We start from the raw sequence: 21,230 nt of genomic DNA on the forward strand, positions 1-21,230 counted from the left end.
CCATGTACCGAAAGCAGAAGGAGGCAACCCTCCAGGAACCCCAATGTACAGGCGCTAAGAAGTATAGACAACATGAACGGTCTTCAAATTCCATTACTGACAGACAAGCCGGTGAAAAGCTTGGGCAAGATCTTCGATGCTTCCCTGAGAGACACAGCAGCGATCCAAGCTATGCACTCAGAGCACAGGTCAGGCCTCACAGGGAAGTTTAAAGCCCGGATATATCGGCACGGCATTTTGAAAAATCTTCATAGACTAATCCATTATAGTAGAAATAACAGAAAAAGTGAAAACCAAACAGTAATAATAAAAACAACGAGACCCACATTGTATTTGATAGACACACTTGAGATTACTACTCACGCAGCTGATGAATATCTGAATAGCTCTTGCTGGGGGGACATGCAGTGATGGTGACAAATGGGCAAGCATTGCCAGCAAGAGTAGGACAAAGAACCTGTTCTCGGAAAAACACCTTACTGGGATCAACTGATCTATTCAGCAAACCCAGATGAGCCTGAGGAACATAATGGAAATGTGTAAGTTATTATATAAAATATTAATTATTGGTTATTTCTTACAAGCATTATACTATGTTAAAAATCATGTTTTATGGTTATTGGACAAACTTTGTGATATTGCTATGATTCTCATAATGAGCCCACAGTATTACTTAAAACAAAAAAAAAGCAAAATGCAGCCCTGTGGATGAAGGAGTCAGTTTTCAATGAAAGGAAACCACCACAACTACAGAGCTGACATTTTGAAAGCAATATTAGGATAGACTAAACAGGGAAATTATATTTACTAACCCTTAGAGCAGAGTATGTATAAGGGTAATGGTAGGCCAGGTAACAGACATCCTCACTGTATTTGAAGGTGATGGTGAATGTTAGTGTATAAAATGTTGTTCTCAGCCGGCCACGAACGGGACAGAAGTGGTTTCTGTAGAATAAAATGAAAAAATATGAATGAGGCCATGTGCTGGAATGTGCCATTTTTATTTGCATGTTGCATTGTGACAAAAACCTTGAAATATTTCACATGGCAATTCATGCCTGCTGGGGTCTGGACTGACCCATCTGTTGACCCAATGTTAACTAGTTCTCAGTTTCTCAATGTTTATGCGTGTATAGAAATGCAATTAAAAGAATGGATAATGACTTTGGAAGTTTTACTGCATCTGGATCAATTGGCAACTACCTACTAATGAGAAGGTATAAAGAATGTTTTGAAGACTCTCGCATGTATTTTTTTGTAGATGTTTTACATCTTCATTAATTTGAATCATCTAGGTGTGTTCCAACACATTGCAAATAATATTAGTATACAACACAACAAAACACAATAACAACAATACAATACATAGAAAAGATGTATGAATCTGAGTAGTCCAGTTTTACCTGAAATAACAAATTTCTGTCCCAGACCTGCACCATTGGGGTTTGCCATTTAATGCATCCCGTACTGAGTAAAGCACTGGCTGCATTCCTGTAGTAAGCAAATGCACACAAATACTAATTCAGGAAAAGATTTGCGCCAAATGCAAGAGTAAATAGAAATTTAACATCAAGCGTTTGGATTCTACGTTAAAATTGTTCTAAATTTGACTTGAAATATTGTATGTTATGATAGAATCAACTTCTGAACTGGAAGACCTTTAGTTCACATACTATGGATGAGAAGGAAAACACATTTTTCCCCGGCCTTGCTATATTACTGCATTTATTACCCATCAAGATGGGAAGATCAGCTCCAGGCTTATGTAAGTAGGAAAAGTGGAGCAATTCTGTATTTCCAAGAGTAAAAGGATAATAAGCTTCAGTCTGAGTAAGATTAACGCACCATGACTGAAATCAATGTCTGCACTCAGTGAGATACCTTTTGTTCTGGAGCCAACTAGAGTGGATGTGGTGGAATTTATTAGAGGAGCTGTTTGCTATTTTAAGCTTTTCACAGTTAGTGCTTTGGCATGCATTTGGCACAATGGCAATCTAATATTTTTATTCATGAATCAATTTTCACTGCAACATAACGATAGTCAAACAGCGACATGCAATTGCGCTAAACAAGCAAATCCTCGTGGCGGTACCAGCAGAGCTCACTTTAATGCTGGAAAATTAATTCGTCACTTACAAGCGCAAGGCGGCAAAGCCACAGCAGCAAACACTTATGGAGGTATTTCAAAGAAGAGAAAAGCTAATGCAAAATGACAAAAAGCAACAGAAAGGATTGTCAAATTGATTGATTTTAGATGATCTGTCCTAGAAAAGACTGGTGTTCCTCGTCTAATAAACTTTTTGAACCCAAGGTACAGTACGTTGCAGAGACGACGCTACCAAAGCTTGGATGAAAAAAGTACCCAGGTTAGAAAAAGAGCCAAGATTAATTTGTTTGAGCTAAACGAAAATAGTTTTTGTTTTGTTTTTTTATCAGCAATGTCCTCGGTGCAGTTTAGCAGATTCTTCTCACTGTTACTCAGTGTTTGCGTCACAACAGTCCTCACCGTAGTTGAACTGGCTGTTGCTCTTCTCACAGTTGATGATATTGAAACGGTATGGAACATCGGGCACCATGTTACTGACTTCAAAATAAAACCACTGAGTGTGCTGGGAACAGTTGGCATCTGCATTCAATATTAGGTCATATTCGTATCTACAGAGAAAAAGCGTTCAAATAACAGATGCATCAGCAACAAAACCATCAATGTTTTTATATTTTCAATAATTATGTTAATTAGAAAAATGAGAAACGATACGCACACAACCCAATCCAGACAGCACATCCTTTTTTAAGTCTGTATGTGATGTTTTTTGACAAAGCTATGTGGCACTAGTCTAAACATGGTTGATATTCTGATCAGTATTGCATTTATGGAATATAACCCAAGGAGCAAAATCCACTCGTTTTCATCCATCTTGGGCAATGGCCATTTTCCCACTTGCTGTTGACTGAAAACAGTCGTTGTAGTTGTTCGGGGCTCTTGAGGGCTACAAAAATAAAGATTCAGCCCATCCAGAACATGCTTCTACATGATATATTAAACATGGATGAATAACTACAGCATCCATCCATTTTCAACACTGTTTATCCTATGAAGGGTCGTGTGGGGTGCTGGAGCCTATCTCAGCTCACATTTGGAAAAAGGCACACTCTGAACTGGTCGCCAGCCAGTCGTTGGGAATCATGGAGAATAAACAATTTTTAAAAAAAATGCTCTATTTCAAAATTAGATTAAGATGGGCAAAAGAACACAGACATTGGACAGAGGAAGACTGGAAAAATGTGTTGTGGACGGATGAATCCAAGTTTGAGGTTTTTGGATCACAAAGAAGAACGTTTGTGAGACGCAGAAAAAATGAAAAGATGCTGGAAGAATGCCTGACGCCATCTGTTAAGCATGGAGGAGGTAATGTGATGGTCTGGGGTTGCTTTGGTGCTGGTAAGGTGGGAGATTTGTACAGGGTAAAAGGAATTCTGAATAAGGAAGGCTATCACTCTATTTTGCAACGCCATGCCATACCCAGTGGACAGCGCTTGATTGGAGCCAATTTCATCCTACAACAGGACAATGACCCCAACCACACCTCCAAATTGTGCGAGAACTATGTAGAGCAGAAGCAGGCAGCTGGTATTCTATCGGTAATGGAGTGTCCAGCGCAGTCACCAGATCTGAACCCCATTGAGCTGTTGTGGGAGCAGCTTGACCGTATGGTACGCAAGAAGTGCCCATCCAACCAATCCAACTTGTGGGAGCTGCTTCTGGAAGCGTGGGGTGCAATTTCTCCAGATTACCTCAACAAATTAACAGCTAGAATGCCAAAGGTCTGCAATTCCGTAATTGCTGCAAATGGAGGATTCTTTGACAAAAGCAAAGTTTGATGTAAAAAAAATCTTATTTCAAATACAAATCATTATTTCTAACCTGGTCAATGTCTTGACTCTATTTTCTATTCATTTCAAAAAGGTTTGGTGTTGAATAAGTGTGACTTTTTATGGAAAACACAAAATTGTTTGAGTGACCCCAAACTTTTGAACGGTAGTGTGTGTGTGTGTATATATATATATATATATATATATATATATATATATATATATATATATATATATATATATATATATATATATATATATATATATAATATATAGGCTTTTGTGATCCAAACTCAAGGATGCAAAGGGGAAATTTGGATGCAATCCAGGGGTCCCCAACCACCGGTCCGCGGACCGGACCGTGGGTCACTTGGTACCGGGCTGCCAAGCCGCACAGAAAAAGAAATATATATTTTTATCGACGATCAATTAATTCAGGTCAAGACGCTCGTTCCGGTCACGTGACATGTTTCCCCAGTCGAGCCCGCAAAGCTAGCAAAAATGAGTATGAATTTATTTTGAAAAATAGAAAAAAATTGGCAATTCTCTCTCAATTACATCCGTCGGTTCAGGTCAAGACGCTTGTCTCGATCACGTGACATGTCACCTCAGTCGAGCCCGCGAAGCAAGCAAATATGCGCAAGAAACAGATATGTTTGAAAAGCTTCTTCGGAAAGGGAAAAAAGCCCAATGAGGAGACGGAAGAAGAAGAGGCTACGACTTCTAAGAAAAAGAAAGCTGCATTTAAAAGAAAATTTCTGGAGTCCTACTTAAAATATGGATTTATCGCCACAGGTGATTCTGACGCGCCAAGCCCACTCTGCATAATATGCGGCAACAGGCTAGCTAACGAGGCAATGAAGCCTTCAAAACTGCTTCGGCACATGGAAACCAAGCATCCTGCATGAAAAGACAAACCTTAACCACTTCGGGTGTCATTGTCTCCGATTACGCCGAGATGGGACCGGCTCGTTTCTGAGAAACAAGCTCAGTGCACCCACTAATTCAACGTAATGGTGAGTTTTACTTTTATATCATTTATACTTGTTTTTATGCCAGTCGTATCATTTTATTTCATCGTATTTATATATCTATTAAAAATGTATAATTTATTTACATAAATGTATTATTTATATATTTATTATAAATGTATTATTTGTTTATATAAATTAATTATTTATTCATATAAAAGCCGGTCCGCAAAAATATTTCTGACACGTAACCGGTCCGTGGCACAAAAAGGTTGGGGACTACTGTGCTAAAGTACATTTGGACAAGCTTAATGGAGACCAAGCATCCTGCATTAAAAGACAAACCTTAACCCAGGGGTCACCAACCTTTCTTAAACCGAGAGCTACTTCCTGGGTACTGATTAAGGGAAAGGGCTACCCGTTTGACACACACTTCTGAAATAGCCAATTTGCTCAATTTGGCTTTCACTATGTTATTATTGTCATTTTCCAATTCCCATGTAAGTGTGATTTTAACAAGAATAGCAAAAATACAGTCAAACCTTGGTTTTTGACCACAATCCGTTCCAGAAGGCGGTTCGAGAAGCAAATCGGTCGAATTCTGAATCTATTTTTACCAATACAAATGATCCATTTCAAGACAAAAAAAAAAAAACCGCCTTTTTTAAAGCATTTTTTCATTTGCGCGTAATTGTCCGATCGCACAACTGCAGCGCACCGCTGAACGCGCAACCGTAGCGCGTCGCCTACCGCGCAACTGCACCGCGCTGGTCGCATTATTATGACAGAGCCGTCGCTGAAATATAGAAAATATTTTTAAGTCCTGATGTACTTTCCAAAATTTAAGTGGACCTAAGTGTGCAGGGAGCTTAATTTTGTCCGATCACGCAACTGCAGCCCACCGCCGAACGCGCAACAGTGTCGTGTCGCCGGCCGCACAACTACACCGCGCTGGTCGCATTATTGTGACAGAGCCGTCGCTAAAATTTAGAAAATATTTTTAAAGTCCTGATGTACTTTCCAAAATTTAAGTGGACCTCAGTGCGCAGGGAGCTTAATTTGGTCTGATCGCGCTATCGCAGCGCGCCGGGCGCTCACTGTCGCATTGCTTTAAGAGCGTCTTTGTGTTTTAGGATGGCTTTACTGCTCCCACTTGCTTTCTTTGGAAGTATGATTAGGGGTTAATACAATCCTCAAAGTAACGAAAATACAATAGCAACGGAGTCAGTCGGCATCCGGGCTGCGCGGTCGGGTTTTTTTCGGGTCCTTCGCGAGGTTCGACCTCCAAATTTTGTTCGACAACCGAAGCAAAAAAAAATCTCGATTTAAGGTCCACTTAAATTTTCGAAAGTACATCAGGACTTTAAAAATATTTTCTAAAAGTCTCGATTTTTTTGTTCGAATTCCGATTTGTTCGAGAACCGAGACGTTCGAAAACCGAGGTTTGACTGTAAAATAAATAGATGCAGTTCGCTGACAAGTGCCGCTATTTGAGCAAATTGTAGAACAGTCCTGCGGGCGACTCATGCGGTCTTCACGGGCGACCTGGTGGTGGACCACTGCATTAATCCACACAACTCATTACGTCATCCCCCAGCATCAAAGAAGTGTTAAAAGTTTTGAATTTCATTTTTCAGGATGAAGTTCTCACATCGGTATGTGGGCAAAATTCCAGCTTGTTCAGGGGCGAGAGTTTCAGAAATCTCCTGTCAGTATAGAGAAGGATTTGCCGAAAGACATTGTTTCATTGACGGTTCAGTTCCTTCAATCTATGGAAACGACGGACACCGTAAAGCGGCAACGTTGAGATGACACAAAAATGATAAGGTGTACTTCACTTTCATATTATTGCATCACACTGGTTAGCACGTCCGCCTCACAGTTAGGAGGGTGCGGGTTCTCTTCCACCTCCGGCCCTCCCTGTGTGGAGTTTGCATGTTCTCCCCATGTCCACATAGGTTTTCTTCGGGCATTCCGGTTTCCTCCCACATCCCAAAAACATGCTTGGTAGGCTGATTGAGCACTCCAAATTGCCGCTAGGTGTGAGTGCGTGTGCGGATGGTTGTTTGTCTCTGTGTGCCCTGCCATTGGCTGGCAACCAGTTCAGGGTGTACCCCGCTTGCCCGATGATGGCTGGGATAGGTTCCAACACGCCCATGACCCCCGTGGGAACAAAGCGGTACAGAAAATGGATGGATGGATGGATGGATGGACGGATGGATGTCTATGATTTCCTTGTTTTCAGAGCATTAGCATCAGTCTTTCTGCTGATTGCTCCATTGATTCTGATTCACTTCTCAATGTATTTTTAGTAGTTGTATCAGATCAATTGGATCAAAGGTACTGTTTTATTCTTGGAGAACAATGTGTTAAATGCATTTGTTAGCTTCTCGCTATCACTATGCTTGTTTACAATACGTGTTCATAAATATTTCGAGGGCATTTATTCTGTTACGTGTTATGTATGGTTGGAGAGACAGTTGTTGCTGTTGACATCTTTTAATCAATCAAAAAGTGTGTGTTGAAAATAAACTGTATATCTGCTAACAAACTACAAATATGTTTGACTGGAAACCTAGGCGCACATCTTGCAGCCTGGATGGAGCGGGGTATGAAGTATCTCATTTGCATTTAAAAAGACGCACCAAAACGTCTTGCTTTGAATAGGGCCTGTGATGCAATAAAGACAAAGAATTCACACAAAAGCTTTGCTGTTCCACTTTATATAGACGCGTAAAGTGTAAAAAGGAAATAGTCATAAGCATGATATTTCTAGTTTAAAGGAATTCGTCTAACTGTTGCATAACTTTAAAGTGTGTGCAGTATATTATAATTAATACACCTATAATAACAATAATAATTCACCTAAACCGCGATAGAACGCTCTTCGATTCAAGGCCACTTTCTGGCTAACGCGGTTCGGTCATGGACCCCAATTACTTTTCATTGTCATTTTCTTTTGAACTGTGAGCATTAACCTTAAAACATTTGGAAAACAACACGCAACTAATGTTGCCTAAAACGTTGGGATGTAGCTTTGGTTAAATGAAAAATATTTCAAATAAACTCAGAAAAAAATGTTGTTTAGTGGACACCACAATCTACTTTGATTCGATTTTGAAGTCGTATTTTAAATGAATGATATAAAGACCCTACGAAGCTAAATGACTAACGCGTAAACCTTAGCGCTAGTGATTTAATTTCCGTGACTAATTTAAAGGCGATAAGAATAAGAAGTCAGAACAGTACTCCATTGTGCAACCACAGAGACTGCAATCGGTAAGGGCTGATAGATATTTGCTTATGCTGCAATTTTCGAAACACTTGTATGCATTGCTCTAATTCTATTACACTTTCAAGACTTTCTAAATAACGTGCTTTCGGGATTAATGAGATTCTAAAATTCTGGACCCGAAAGTCTGCCTAAAAGGTGTACTTTAAGGTTAACTTACTTCATTTATCGACCAATTTCTTTCAATGCGCATTGCTGCCTGACAATACTGAAAAATGCCAAAATGTTTCTGTATTTTTAACCTACCACTCATCTTCCAAATCAAAGACCACTTGGTTGATGATATCTTGTGTGGATAGTCTGATTAAATTGTAATGTAAATCATACTATTTGAGGATCTTTTCCCTTTTTTCTTTAGTTTTTTTTTAACCTTATTACCATTACAAATGTGTACTTACCTGCGAACGTGAATAGCCTTTCTCAGGTTGCCACATTCAAAACTGGAAAAGAATCTCAAGGAGTCTGGCTTGGCAGGTGGAAACTGCAAACTAAAAGAAAATACAATTGAAATGTTTTTTTATTTAACTAATCATTTACCAACACATAGATTGTTCTTTTAAAACTTGTCACTTGCTGCGTACAGTAAACAAATAAAGATGTCTGATACAGAAAAATTACTAAATGTTTCTATATTTTTAACCTACCACTCATCTTCCAAATCAAAGACCACTTGGTTGGTGATATCGGTATTCAAGAAACGTTGGATATCTTCAAGCACTTTCTGCCTGTGAAAACAAAAAATTAAAAGCCATGTAAATGAAATGAAGATTAAAGGAGCTGTATCATGTGCGCATCAGAGCTATTTTAAGATTTCCACAGTTAATTACAGGATTGTTTGTTTATAGCAGTGGTTCCCAAAGTGGGTAAGATCTGGGGGGGCGGTGAGGACGAAGGGGGCGGTAGGGGGGCGGTGAGGACGAAGGGGGCGGTAGGGGGCGGCGGTCCGAAGTCAGAAGTTGAAGGGGGCGGTAGGGGGGCGGCAACATGTGCGGTAGGACGACGCTAGGAATTCACTGGGGAGCCAAGGGGGCGCGAGTCTGAAAATGTTTGGGAACCACTGGTTTATAGTATATGCTATTACCTTTGGCACAATGGCAATCTAATTTCGAATGATATATGAATTATTTTGTAGGCTATTTTTCTAACCCGGGAGGAAGACGCCTGGTTCACTAAAACCCTGCCTCTGTTGTACTCGAACATGTTGGTTGGTAGACTACAGGTGTGTTCAAAGACTTCTCACAAACAAGGAAATCTCAAACACTGACTGCAACAAATAATCTGAATGAACCACTACAACTTCCTTCTTCATATTATGCGTCAGGGTACCTCTGGATGTTGGGCTTGCGTGGAGCCATGGGTTCATTTCCAGGTGGTGGGACCTGACCCCAAAAATCAGGAAAAGCAAGCGTGCTGAATCCTGGGACAGATTTTGTTTTCATGGCTGCAGCACGATACATACTGGGTTCATGGTAGGGGATGTCATGACCATGTATGTCGATTAAATCTGTCATAGGAGAATTATAACATTTTCCATTTCCCTCATTTTTATTTTTCTGTTCATCATCTGTCAGACTTGAGTTGGCCTCTTCCCTACGATGAGAAAACAAGCATCATGTGACAGTGGTTACAAACAAAACAGAAAATTTAATCCCAAAACAGGGGAGACGGCAGTGATTTACAATGACAACAAAAATGAGCCATGAACTCCTCAAAAACACACACACACAAACGCACACACAAACACACACACATGCACACATACATTCATACACACACACACACACACACAAAAGTAAAGTTGTAATGGAACGCTAATTAGTGAGAAAAAAACACTGGGTACCAATCTACCGTAATTTTTGGACTATAAGTCGTGTTTTTTTTCAGAGTTTGGGTGGGGGGGCGACTTATACTGAAGAGCGACTTATATGTGAATATTTTCACAAATTTTCAAAATTCAACAAAAAAAAAGAAAAAAAAGTTAAACTGCGATAAACGAACCATGATGTAGCAAGGGATTACTGTAATTTGAATTTCAAGTGACGTCCGTGGCGTGGCGCGGCGGTTGTTTACATAAAGGACAAATATTCGATCACGGGATGACGAAGGGCCCCACGTACTACCGGCATCATTAGCGGCTTTGTTTGTAAGTGACACAGAGGACGAAGAGTTTGAAGGATTTAATGATTTGGAGTGACACAGAAGGTTTAAAAACTATTATGGCTTTTACGCACGCCCGGTCCTACTCTACGGAGCTCTCTTTCACCTCCGTGGATGGAAATCGTGGGCCAGCGCTCGGCCGGGTGGCTGTCCGGGGACGTTGGATGGGGCTCGGACATGGCTTTTACGCACGCCCGGTCCTATTCTATGGAGCTACTCTACACATAAAGGAGCTTTCAAGGCCGCCCCCCTTCCCCATCTTGGACTTTCTGATCATCTCACTGTTATGCTTTTGCCCGCATACAGACAAAGGGTGAAGGCGTCCAGGACGGTTCGCAAGCGGGTTCGGGTGTGGCCTGAGGGTGCTTCTGATGCGCTTCGAGACTGCTTTAGAACTACTGACTGGGACATGTTTAAGTGGGCGGCCACTTGCTACGATCGGACAGACATAGAGGAGTATACTGACTCTGTTTCCTCTTACATCATAAAGTGCATTGATGATGTGACTCACTCGAAATCCATTGTCACTCAGGCTAACTGGAAGCCATGGCTGACGGGGGCTGTCCTCAGGCTGCTGAGGGCCAGGGACAAAGCCTTCAGAGCGGGGATGAGGGCAGCGAGGGCCGACCTGTCCCGGGGCATCAAGGAAGCGAAAAGGGCATTCTCTTTCAAGATTACCGCCCACTTCAAGGACAGCAGGGACGCACGGAGCCTTTGGCAGGGCGTTCAGACCATCACGGACTACAAGCCCGCGTCGCAGAGCTGTGAGGGCGACGTCCATCTGCTCAACGATCTTAACCGCTTCTTTGCTCGCTTCGACGCTCAGAACAGCACTTGCCCGCTGAAGACCACTCCCCCTCCACACGAGCAGCCCCTGTGCCTCTCTGCCGACAGCGTGAGGAGGGCGCTTGCCGCTATCAACAAGCTGTGTGCTCAGTCCGCTGCTCTTCACCCTGCTGACGCATGACTGCACTGCGTCCTACAGTGACAACCGCATAGTGAAGTTTGCTGACGACACAACTCTGGTGGGTCTCATCACCAAGGGCGACGAGACTCAGTACAGGTTGGAGGTTGACCTTCTGACCGCGTGGTGCAGGGACAACAACCTCCTGCTGAACGTCAACAAGGCCAAGGACATTGTTGTTGACTTCCGGAGGGGTCACACCCAACACCTGCCGCCGACCATCGACGGTGCTGTGGTGGAGAGGGTGAGCAGCACCAGATTCCTGGGGTGCACATCAGTGAGGACCTCTCCTGGTCTGCCAACACTGCATCACTGGCGAAGAAAGCTCAGCGCCGCCTGTACTTCCTGCGGAAACTCAGGCGAGCAAGTGCTCCTCCGGCCGTCATGACTACAATCTACCGTGGCACCATTGAGAGTGTCCTCTCCAGTTGTATCGCTGTCTGGGGTGGTAACTGCACTGAACAGAACTTGAAGGCCCTGCAGCGCATAGTGAACACGGCTGGTAAGATTATTGGTGCTTCACTCCCCTCCCTGAGGGGCATTTACACCTCCCATCTCACCCACAAGGCGACCACGATTGTGAGTGATGTGAGTCACCCTGCTCACTCTTTGTTTGATCTTCTGCCCTCTGGGAAGAGGTACAGGAGCCTGCGCTCCCGCACCGCCAGACTCACCAACAGCTTCATTCTCCAGGCTGTTAGGATCCTGAACTCTCTTCCCCCTTCTGCGTTGCGTCCTATACTTATTTGTTGTGTTATTTGTTTATTTATTATTTATTCATCACTCTTATTTATTCATTGTTTGTGCCTTCTTGTTTTATTTTCTTGTGTTGTTTACTTGTATGTAGTACATTGTGAACTATGTCTTGTCACCGTGGGATAGTGGGAACGTAATTTCGATCTCTTAAGTGTCTTGGCATGTGAAGAAATTGACAATAAAGCAGACTTTGACTTTTGACTTTGACTTCGAGCTCTCTTCCGCCTCCGTGGCTGGAAGTGCCACCTCCGCGGATGGAAGTCCACGCCACCACACACCTGGAAGTCGACGCCGGTGCTTGGGGCCGTGTGGTGGCGAACTATTTATGTTATAGTTATTTGATATTTTTTCGTATAGCAACTTGTATATGTTTTGATCGTTACAGTTCAGTATTTGTTGGCTCGTTGAACTTTTGTTTTGTTAAATAAAGAGACGTTTACCAAACCCATGTCTTTCCTTGTATTTTGTTAACGCTATAATATAGTTATATACTAGATCTGTGGAATAACGACGAAGCTGACGTCAGGGCGCACACGCGGCGTTGTTGACAAAGGACGAGGAATTTGATCGATGGATTTAATGATTTGGAGTGACACAGATGGTTTGATAATATTGCTGTTTATATGATAGTTATTTGATATGTACTTTATATATCGTTATAAGGGTCTGTGGAATATTTAGAATCATTATCATTTCCATAAAGGACGATCGATGGATTTAATGAATTGGAGTGACGCAGATGGTTTTATAAATGTGTTATTTATGTAATAGTTATTTGAATAACTCTGAATGTTACGTCAGGCCCGTTCTCAGCTCTTCGTTTGTGTTTATGTCACGTTAGCATATCTATCGTTTAGCCTGTTGTTGCTCGTTCACGTCTGTTCTTGGTGTTGGATTTTGTTGAATAAATTTCCCCCAAAATGCGACTTGTACTCCGGAGCGACTTATATATGTTTTTTTTCACGTTATTGTGGATTTTATGGCTAATGCGACCTATATTCCGGAGCGACCTTTGGTCCGAAAATTAAGGTAAGTCCTTAAAAAAGTCTGATTATATTTTTTTATGAAATGAGGATAAGTGACTGACTGTCCATACTGTAGTTTATGTACCATGACATGGGAGATGTTTTATCATATGTATGTACAGATGATATGCATTTAATGTTTGGGATGGTAATTACTCAGAACCCACAAAGAACAAAGACTAATGACTTACAGCTTACCTTGTCTCTCCAGTCTTGGTTCCACCAGATCTGGTGTTAATACCAGTATGACTGTAGAAATATTTGACCTTTAACGGGCAAGGAGCTAAATATTGGACAGACAAAATGTTGATGGTCATTCTAGGAACATGCTAATGTAAACAACAGCTGGTAATTAAATAAGAAAATGACCCAAAAAACAATACAAACACAACAAAGGACTTCATCAGGGGGGAAATAGTGGAAGGTATAGTCTGGCCAAGTCATTCACCAGACCATACCCCAACAGAGTATATGCATTTCACCTCCTGAAAGGAGACCATCAGAAAGAAATAAAAAGACAGAAAAAGAGGCTGTAGCAAAGGCCTGGGAAAGCATTTCAAATGAAGAACGCAACAGTCTAGTGAAGTCAAAGTGCCGTGGGCTTGATGCAGTCACTGCAAATAAGGATGATGCCACCAAATATTAAATATTATTCACTTTAAGTTAATTTGATAATATGTATCTGTTCCAATATTTTGCTCATTTGAAAAGTGGGTGGCTTCAGATATATGGTGCACCGTTCTAAGTTTTACACATCATATTGCAACTAATATAAAATAAAAGCTGGAATTTTTGTCTTATTCATTTTGTCTTACAACTTTTCCAATACCTTTGAGACTAAAGGGGACTAAAACTGAGATCCATGGTTTGAAACTCAGAGCTCCATTGATAAACACACACACGCGCACACGCACACACACACACACACACACACACACACACACACACACACACACACACACACACACACACACACACACATATATTTGGTGGCTCACTGACGCACTGGTTAGCACGTCTGCCTCACAGTTAGAAAGATGTGTTCTTCCTGTGCCCGCGTGGGTTTTCTCGGGGCACGGGAAGAACATGCAAGAGCTACTTGTAAACAATAGCCACATTTGTCTTTCATTCTTATTGATACTCTTCTTTATCCCCGTAACTTTGGCTCTTTTACCATGGATAAGTACGTTTTTGTCACGCCTCGCCCCCAACTGCTCCACTATGTGTCTGTCTTGGTTTCTGTCTGTGTGCTCGCCCCTCCCCTCCTGTGTGCCCATGATCAGTGTGATTGTTCCCACCTGCCTCTCGTTACCTGTCGTGTATAAAAGTCCTGTCTGCCCCTCCCTCCCTGTCGGATCATTGGTATTGGTTTTGGTCATTGGTTTTGGTTGCTGTCGTTCGGTGTTAGCGTACTGTCTTGATGCCGTCATGTCCTGCTGTCTTCTTGTTTCACGTCCCGGTCAGTCAGTCAAGTTATTGTTTGTTAAGTCATGTCGGTTTGCCTTTTGAGTTGCTTCAATAAACCCTGGTCCAAGCTGCACTTGGTCGTCCTGCTCCATGCTCCACAACCGATCCTGACAGTTTTGTGTTTAAATAGCGTTATTTCATCATGTTTAGGAGGACGCCTACAGGAGCGGTGACCAGGACCTGTTCAAGCAGACCAGAAACACACTGAACCGAGAGGTCAGGAAAGCCAGGAGGTGTTACGGGGAGAGCCTGGACAGACACCTCTCTGCCAATCCTGATCCCTCGACAGTGTGGAAAGGTCTGCAGAGCATCACGGGCGTCAAGAAACTAACCCCCCGTCCTGTGGAGAGCCCAAGGCTTGCTAACCAGCTAAACAGGTTCTACTGCAGGTTTGATCGGTCCTCCCACACAACGGGACCTCCTGCAGCACAATCTACCTACTCACCTCCCCCCACAACTGCTCTGTCCACACCTCCATCACCGTGGTCACCGACTCTCTCTCTTGCAGAGGCCGCGCCCGCACTCCAGATCCGCGAGGAGGAAGTACGACAGATGTTCCGGAGACAAAAGATCAGGAAGGCACCGGGCCCAGACGGCGTGTCACCTTCCTGCTTGAAAGTCTGCGCTGAGCAGCTGGCGCCCACCTTTGCACGGATTTTCAATCGTTCCCTGGAGCTGTGTAGGTGCCCTCGTCCTTCAAGAGCTCCACCATCGTTCCAGTGGCCAAGAAGCCCGCCATCACAGGTCTGAATGACTATAGACCTGTTGCACTGACATCTGTGGTCATGAAATCTTTCGAGAGGTTAGTGCTGAACCACCTGAAGGATGTCAGGGGCCCCCTGCTTGACCCCCTCCAGTTTGCCTACCGGGCAAACAGGTCGGTGGATGATGCGGTCAACATGGGACTGCACTACATCCTGCAACACCTGGACACCCCAGGAACGTACGCCAGGATCCTGTTTGTGGACTTCAGCTCGGCGTTCAACACCATCGCTCCTGACATCCTCCAACAGAAGCTCATCCAGCTCGCGGTGCCTGCCTCCACCTGTTAGTGGATCACCAGCTTCCTGACAGACAGGAGACAGTGTGTGAGGCTGGGGAGCATCACATCTGACACCCTGACCACCAACACTGGAGCCCCTCAGGGGTGCGGCCTCTCCCCACTGCTCTTCTCCCTCTACACCAATGATTTCTCCGCAGGTGACTCTCCTGTGAAGGTCCTGAAGTATGCAGACGACACCACTCTCATCGGACTGATCCTGAATGGTGATGAGACTGCGTACAGACAGGAGGTGGAGCGGCTGGTCCACTAGTGCAGCCAAAACCACCTGGAGCTGAACCCGCTCAAGACCGTGGAGATGACAGTGGACTTCAGGCGAGGCCCTTCACCACTTCCACCCCTCACTATCCGCAGTAATACTATTTTCTCAACAGACACCTTCAAGTTCCTGGGAACCACAATCTCTCGGGACCTGAAATGGACTGGCCACATAGACTCTGTCCGGAAGAAGGCCCTGCACAGGCTGTACTTCCTGAGACAGCTCAAGAAGTTCAACCTGCCGTGGGAGCTGCTGAAGACCTTCTACACTGCCATCATCCAGTCCGTCCTCTGCACCTCCATCACTGTCTGGTTTGGATCGGCCTCCAAACAAGACAAGAACAGACTGCAACGGACAATAAGGACTGCAGAAAAGATAATTGGAATCAACCTCCCATCTATCCAAGACTTGTACCTGTCCAGGACCAGGAAACGTGCAAGTAACATCTATAGAGACCCTTCTCACCCAGGCTGCAGTCTGTTTGAACTACTCCCCTCCGGACGGCATTATAGAGCTCTGTACACTAAAACCAGCAGACACAGAGACAGCTTTTTCCCCCAGGCTGTCGCTCTGATGAACTCACACCACTCTTAGAGTCTCAGAGTCATTACTGTGCAATAACGTCCTGCTCTCCACACCTTTTTTGTCTACACTGTTTGTACTATGTGTCCTCTCAGCATCCATTGCAGCCTGGTCATCCTAGAAGAGGGACCCTCCCATCTGTGGTCTCTTCTAAAGGTTTCTCATTTCCCCTAGCTGGAGTTTTGAGTTTTCCTTGCCCTCTTGGGAGTTTAAGATCAGGGGATGTTTGAGAATATCTTCCATTTTTCACATGTCCTGAGTGTTGTTAGTCACCTAAATGTTGAACAGAGGTTGTGATTTACCGAAGTCAAATTCCTTGTTTGGCACGCTCAAACATGGCGAATAAAAAACTCTTGAATCTTTAAGTCAATTCAAGCATGTTTTGTTCGTCTTTTAAATCTCCGACTCATATCAAGCTATGTAGTCAGCTCAAATGGGAAGTCTGTACATCTTAGATTTGTCATATGTTTTTATTAATAGAATTTAAAAAAGTAAACAGAGCTGTTTTATTTTTTAAGTACCGTAATTTTCGGACTATAAATCGCGTTTTTTTTTTCATAGTGTGGGTGGGGGGGGCGACTTATAATAAGGAGCGACTTATGTTTTTTTCAAACGATTTTCAAAAAAAAAAAAAAAAGTGAAACCACGATAAATGAACTGCTATGTAGCAAGGGATTACTGTAATTTGAATTTCAAGTGACGTCAGCAGCGCAGCACGGCGTGCGCGGCCGTTGTTCACAAAAAGGACAAAGATTGACCACGGGATGACGAAGATGACGAAGGGCCCCACGTACTACCGGCATCATTAGCGACTTTGTTTCTAAAAGACACGGAAGACGAAGAGTTTGAAGGATTTAAGGATTTGGAGTGACACAGAAGGTTTGAAAAACTTTTATGGCTTTTACGCACGCCCGGTCCTACTCTATGGAGTTCTCTTTCATCTCCGTGGATGGAAGTCTGGGGCCGGCGATCGGCCGGGTGGCTGTCCGGGGACGGTAGATGGGGCTGGGTCATGACATTTACGCACACCCGGTCCTATTCTATGGAGCTCTCTTTCACCTCCATGGATGAAAGTCTGGGGTCGGCGCTCGGCTGGGTGGCTGTCCGGGGACGATGGATAGGGCTCGGTCATGGCTTTTACGCACGCCCGGTCCTATTCTATGGCGCTCTCTTCCACTTCCGTGGCTGGAAGTCTACGCCGCCACACGCCTGGAAGTTTGTTTTGTTAAATAAAGAGCCGTTTACCAAACCCATGTCTTTCCTTGAACTTTGTTGACGCTACAATATAGTTATATAGTAGATCTGTGGAATAACGACGAGGCTGACATCAGGGCGCACGCGTGGCGTTGTTGACAAAAGACGAGGAATTTGATCGATGGATTTAATGATTTAGAGTGCACAGATGGTTTGATAATACTATTACTTATATAACAGTTATTTGATATCTAATTCATATATCGTTATATGGGCCTGTGGAATATTTTGAAGTGCAAGCGCTGTCAGCCGTGCACACCCATTGTTGACAAAGGACGATCGATGGATTGAATGATTTGGAGTGACACAGATGGTTTGATAACATTATTGCTTAGATAATAGTTATTTGATATCTAATTTATATATCGTTATATGGGCTTGTGGAATATTTTGAAGTGCAAGCGGCATCAGCGGCGCACACGCATTCTTGACAAAGGATGATCGATGGATTTAATGAATTGGAGTGACACAGATAGTTTTATTAACGTGTTATTTATGTATTAGTTTTTTGAATAACTCTGAATGTTACGTCAGGCCTGTTCTCAGCTCTTCGTTCGTGTTTATGTCACGTTAGCATACCTATCGTTTAGCCTGTTGTTGCTCGTTCATGTCTGTTCTTGGTGTTGGATTTTGTCGAATAAATTTCCCCCCCAAAATTCGACTTATATTCCGGAGCGACTTATATATATATTTTTTGTCACGTTATTGGGCATTTTATGGCTAATGCGACCTATATTCCGGAGTGACTTATAGTCAGAAAATTACGGTATAACGGATTTCCTGGCTGGCTTTTTTTCTTCAGCTTCATGAGAAAATGCATGCTGCATCTGGAAAAAAATAGAAACCTTAGGGAGACCTTATGAAGCACCGCATACGGTCCACATACGGATACACATTGCACTGCAGCTAGTGTGAATTGTCACCACTGCTGTTTTTCCCTTGCAGTGTTCGTAAGGAGGCCACGATGCATCCGCAATGCATGTGTTCTGCAGGCAGCATGAAATTAGGTGTTTTTCTGTAGCTATCTCACATTTTTTGGGGGGTTGTATTGTATGTGTGTCGTAACGGTAACAACAGCCTAACCTGATTTGGTTTGATCTGATGTGCCTTTTTCTGTCTGGGACAGAAACTCAGGAGATTTTTTTTCCGGCCTGGAGGAGTCAAAAGGTAAACGATTGCAATGCCCAGTTTCGTCATCAGATGAAGATGATGATGAACTCTCTTGTGAATTCAAATCCAGCTCCTCCTGTATGACACAGATGTTTGCTGTTTAGTGCTATCTGTCATATGAATAAAAACAAACTTTTTTGGTTGCAATTCCTGAAATTCTTCAAAAATATTCCATCCATCCATTTTGTATTCCGCTTGTCCCCATGGGGTCGCGGGCATGCTGGAGCCTATCCCAGCAGTCATCGGGCAGTAGGTGGGGGGCACCCTACTCCAGTTTCCTCCCATATCCCAAAAACATGCTTGGTAGGCCGATTGAGCACTCCAAATTGCCCCTATGTGTGAGTGCAGGTGCGGATGGTTGTTCGTCTCTGTGTGCTCTGCAATTGGCTGGCAACCTGTTCAGGGTATCCCCCGCCTACTGCCCGATGACTGATGGGATAGGCTCCAGCACGCCCACGACCCCCTGGGGACAAGCTGTATGGATGGATGTATATTAATGTATCAATGTTTCCAACATTATCCTAAAAAATATTGCGAATTTCATTCTAATGCTCTAATGTAAACTATTATTACATTTTTTATCATGTCTACTACCAATGTTTCCTCTAATTTGCATGCCTGAGCAAAACTGAACTGCTCTCACCCTCTCAGGAAACAGACGCTGGCATTTTAAGCCCAGTTTAATCAACAAACGGCACCACACCATCGACTTTCCTTACAGTGTCAGTAGTACCACAGAAGGTGCAAACTTTTTCTACTATAGTTTGAAGCATGCATTGACATATTCACTCACTGCTGACAAGATGCTGCAGGTAACAGGTGTTTTATTAAATGACATGCATACTTGCCAACTTTGGGTTGTAAAAAATAGGGAGATTTATTTTTCACCGGTGAGAAAAATTGGGAGATTTTTTTTTTTATCGATGTATCGGCCCACGAGTTCTGTGGCCACGCTGGCGGGGTGTTATTCGTCAACCGATTTCTTGACTTAAATGATACATATTCTTGCCAACTTAAGGTTGTGAAAAATAGGTATATTTTTTCATTGGGGTTTCGGCCACAACTACAACGGCCTGCAACCACCGGTCCGAGGCCCGATATCAGTCTCTACAGTAACAGGCTGTAGAGAAATTATTTTGAAAAAATTCATATAGTTTGGACAGACCAAGCTAACATAAAAATTGAGTTTGGTATCAATTGTGGCATTTGACAGCAAATGCATTATTCTGCTCAGAGAAAGAAGTGTCATCTTGCAGCATAATGTAACATAATCTGTCTGTGTAGACAAACATGAGACAAAACAACAGTTTGTTTCTGCTGATGTGCTGTTTAATTTTAACTACTGTAATTTCCGGACTATAAGTCGCTTTTTTTTTCATAGTTTGGGTGGGGGGGCGACTTATACTCAGGAGCGACTTATATATGTTTTTTTTCACAAATTTTTACTTGATCATTGAGACATCACTTACTTACAAGTATAGTTGACCACTTCCCATGTTATTTTTAGTATAGTTGATCACTTCACATGCTTTTATATCTTTATCTTGAACATATTCAAAACATAAAAAATAGAGAAAACATCAAATAAAGCAATTAACACTTTAAAGCACCATATCCAAGTCCACTGTCTGCTGTATGTACACTTGCTCCAATTTTGCTCCTCTTATATTTATTATTATTATTTGTTTATTTATCATTTATTCAACACTTATTTATTCATTGTTTGTGCCTTCTTGGTTTTTTTTTGTGTTGCTTGTATGCATATGTGTACTAGCTCACCGAGGGATAGTGGGAACGTAATTTCAATCTCTTTGTGTGTCTTGGTATATGAAAAAAAAATCGACAATAAAGCAGACTTTGACTTTGATAAAACAACCAAATAAACAAAACAAAAAACTACAGACGTCAGTGGCACGGCGCGGCGCGGCGGTTGTTTACATAAAGGACAAACGTACCCACATAAGGACTACCGGCATCATTAGCGGTGATCATTTCCTAGTGACACGGAGGACAAAGAGTTTTTCAAAGTCAAAGTCAAAGTCAGCTTTATTGTCAATTTCTCCACATGCCAAAGACACACAAAGAAACCGAAATTTCGTTCCCCCCTATCCCACGGTGACAAGACATGGCTCACAACAGACAAACAAGTAAACAAGTACAACAAAAGCGTGCTGAATAAATAATGAATAAATAACACAACAATAAATAAATAAATAAGAGGAGCAGAAAAAAAAGGAGCAAGTGCGCGTACAGCAGACATTCCTGAAAATAGCGCAACAGTGCTGCACGCTACGCAGAAGGGGGTAGCGAGTTCAGGGCCCTAACAGCCTGGAGAAAGAAGCTGTTGGCGAGCCTGGTGGTGCGGGAGCGCAGGCTCCTGTATCTTCCCAGAGGGCAGAA

The 21,230-nt window shown here is 42.9% G+C and overlaps 2 protein-coding genes across 8 annotated transcripts in view; one reads left to right on the top strand and one right to left on the bottom strand.

Moving 5' to 3' along the window:
- Window positions 1-21,230, bottom strand: part of agbl1 (AGBL carboxypeptidase 1) — a 102,794-nt gene that overhangs the window by 21,156 nt on the left and 60,408 nt on the right. Inside the window, exons 11-19 of the mRNA XM_088379867.1 lie at window positions 18,744-18,906; window positions 13,237-13,321; window positions 9,463-9,726; window positions 8,781-8,861; window positions 8,535-8,624; window positions 2,507-2,655; window positions 1,404-1,491; window positions 813-945; window positions 364-517 (exon numbers count right to left, since the gene is read on the bottom strand). Of these exons, the coding sequence (XP_088235993.1) occupies window positions 364-517; window positions 813-945; window positions 1,404-1,491; window positions 2,507-2,655; window positions 8,535-8,624; window positions 8,781-8,861; window positions 9,463-9,726; window positions 13,237-13,321; window positions 18,744-18,906 (1,207 nt within the window). The remainder of the gene's footprint in view (window positions 1-363; window positions 518-812; window positions 946-1,403; window positions 1,492-2,506; window positions 2,656-8,534; window positions 8,625-8,780; window positions 8,862-9,462; window positions 9,727-13,236; window positions 13,322-18,743; window positions 18,907-21,230) is intronic.
- Window positions 4,339-16,932, top strand: LOC148395978 (uncharacterized). 7 transcript variants are annotated; one of them, XR_015859242.1, is made up of 3 exons: window positions 4,339-4,889; window positions 14,656-15,593; window positions 15,706-16,895. XR_015859242.1 is itself a non-coding variant. In XM_088379885.1 (3 exons), exons 1-3 carry the CDS (start codon window positions 14,459-14,461, stop codon window positions 15,132-15,134), a joined length of 399 nt encoding a protein of 132 aa, XP_088236011.1. In that variant the 5' UTR covers window positions 13,887-14,458; the 3' UTR covers window positions 15,135-16,896. The 7 variants fall into 7 exon arrangements, 2 of the variants coding, with proteins under 2 accessions (XP_088236011.1, XP_088236012.1); XR_015859241.1 differs by having other exon boundaries at window positions 14,656-15,307; window positions 15,383-16,893; XR_015859240.1 differs by having other exon boundaries at window positions 14,656-15,880; window positions 15,940-16,891.

This window comes from Syngnathus floridae, chromosome 6 (genome assembly GCF_059516105.1).
Source record: "Syngnathus floridae isolate MCC-2025c chromosome 6, RoL_Sflo_1.0, whole genome shotgun sequence".
In the NCBI taxonomy this organism is placed as follows: Eukaryota; Metazoa; Chordata; class Actinopteri; order Syngnathiformes; family Syngnathidae; genus Syngnathus; species Syngnathus floridae.

Excerpts from the sequence above, each read along its gene's own strand:
- LOC148395978 (XM_088379885.1), top strand. The coding sequence starts at position 14,459 with ATGCCGTCATGTCCTGCTGTCTTCTTGTTTCACGTCCCG. Across the intron at positions 14,498-14,655 it reads TCTTCTTGTTTCACGTCCCG|GAGGACGCCTACAGGAGCGG; the intron begins GTCAGTCAGTCA and ends CATCATGTTTAG. Across the intron at positions 14,895-15,013 it reads CTAAACAGGTTCTACTGCAG|AGGCCGCGCCCGCACTCCAG; the intron begins GTTTGATCGGTC and ends TCTCTCTTGCAG.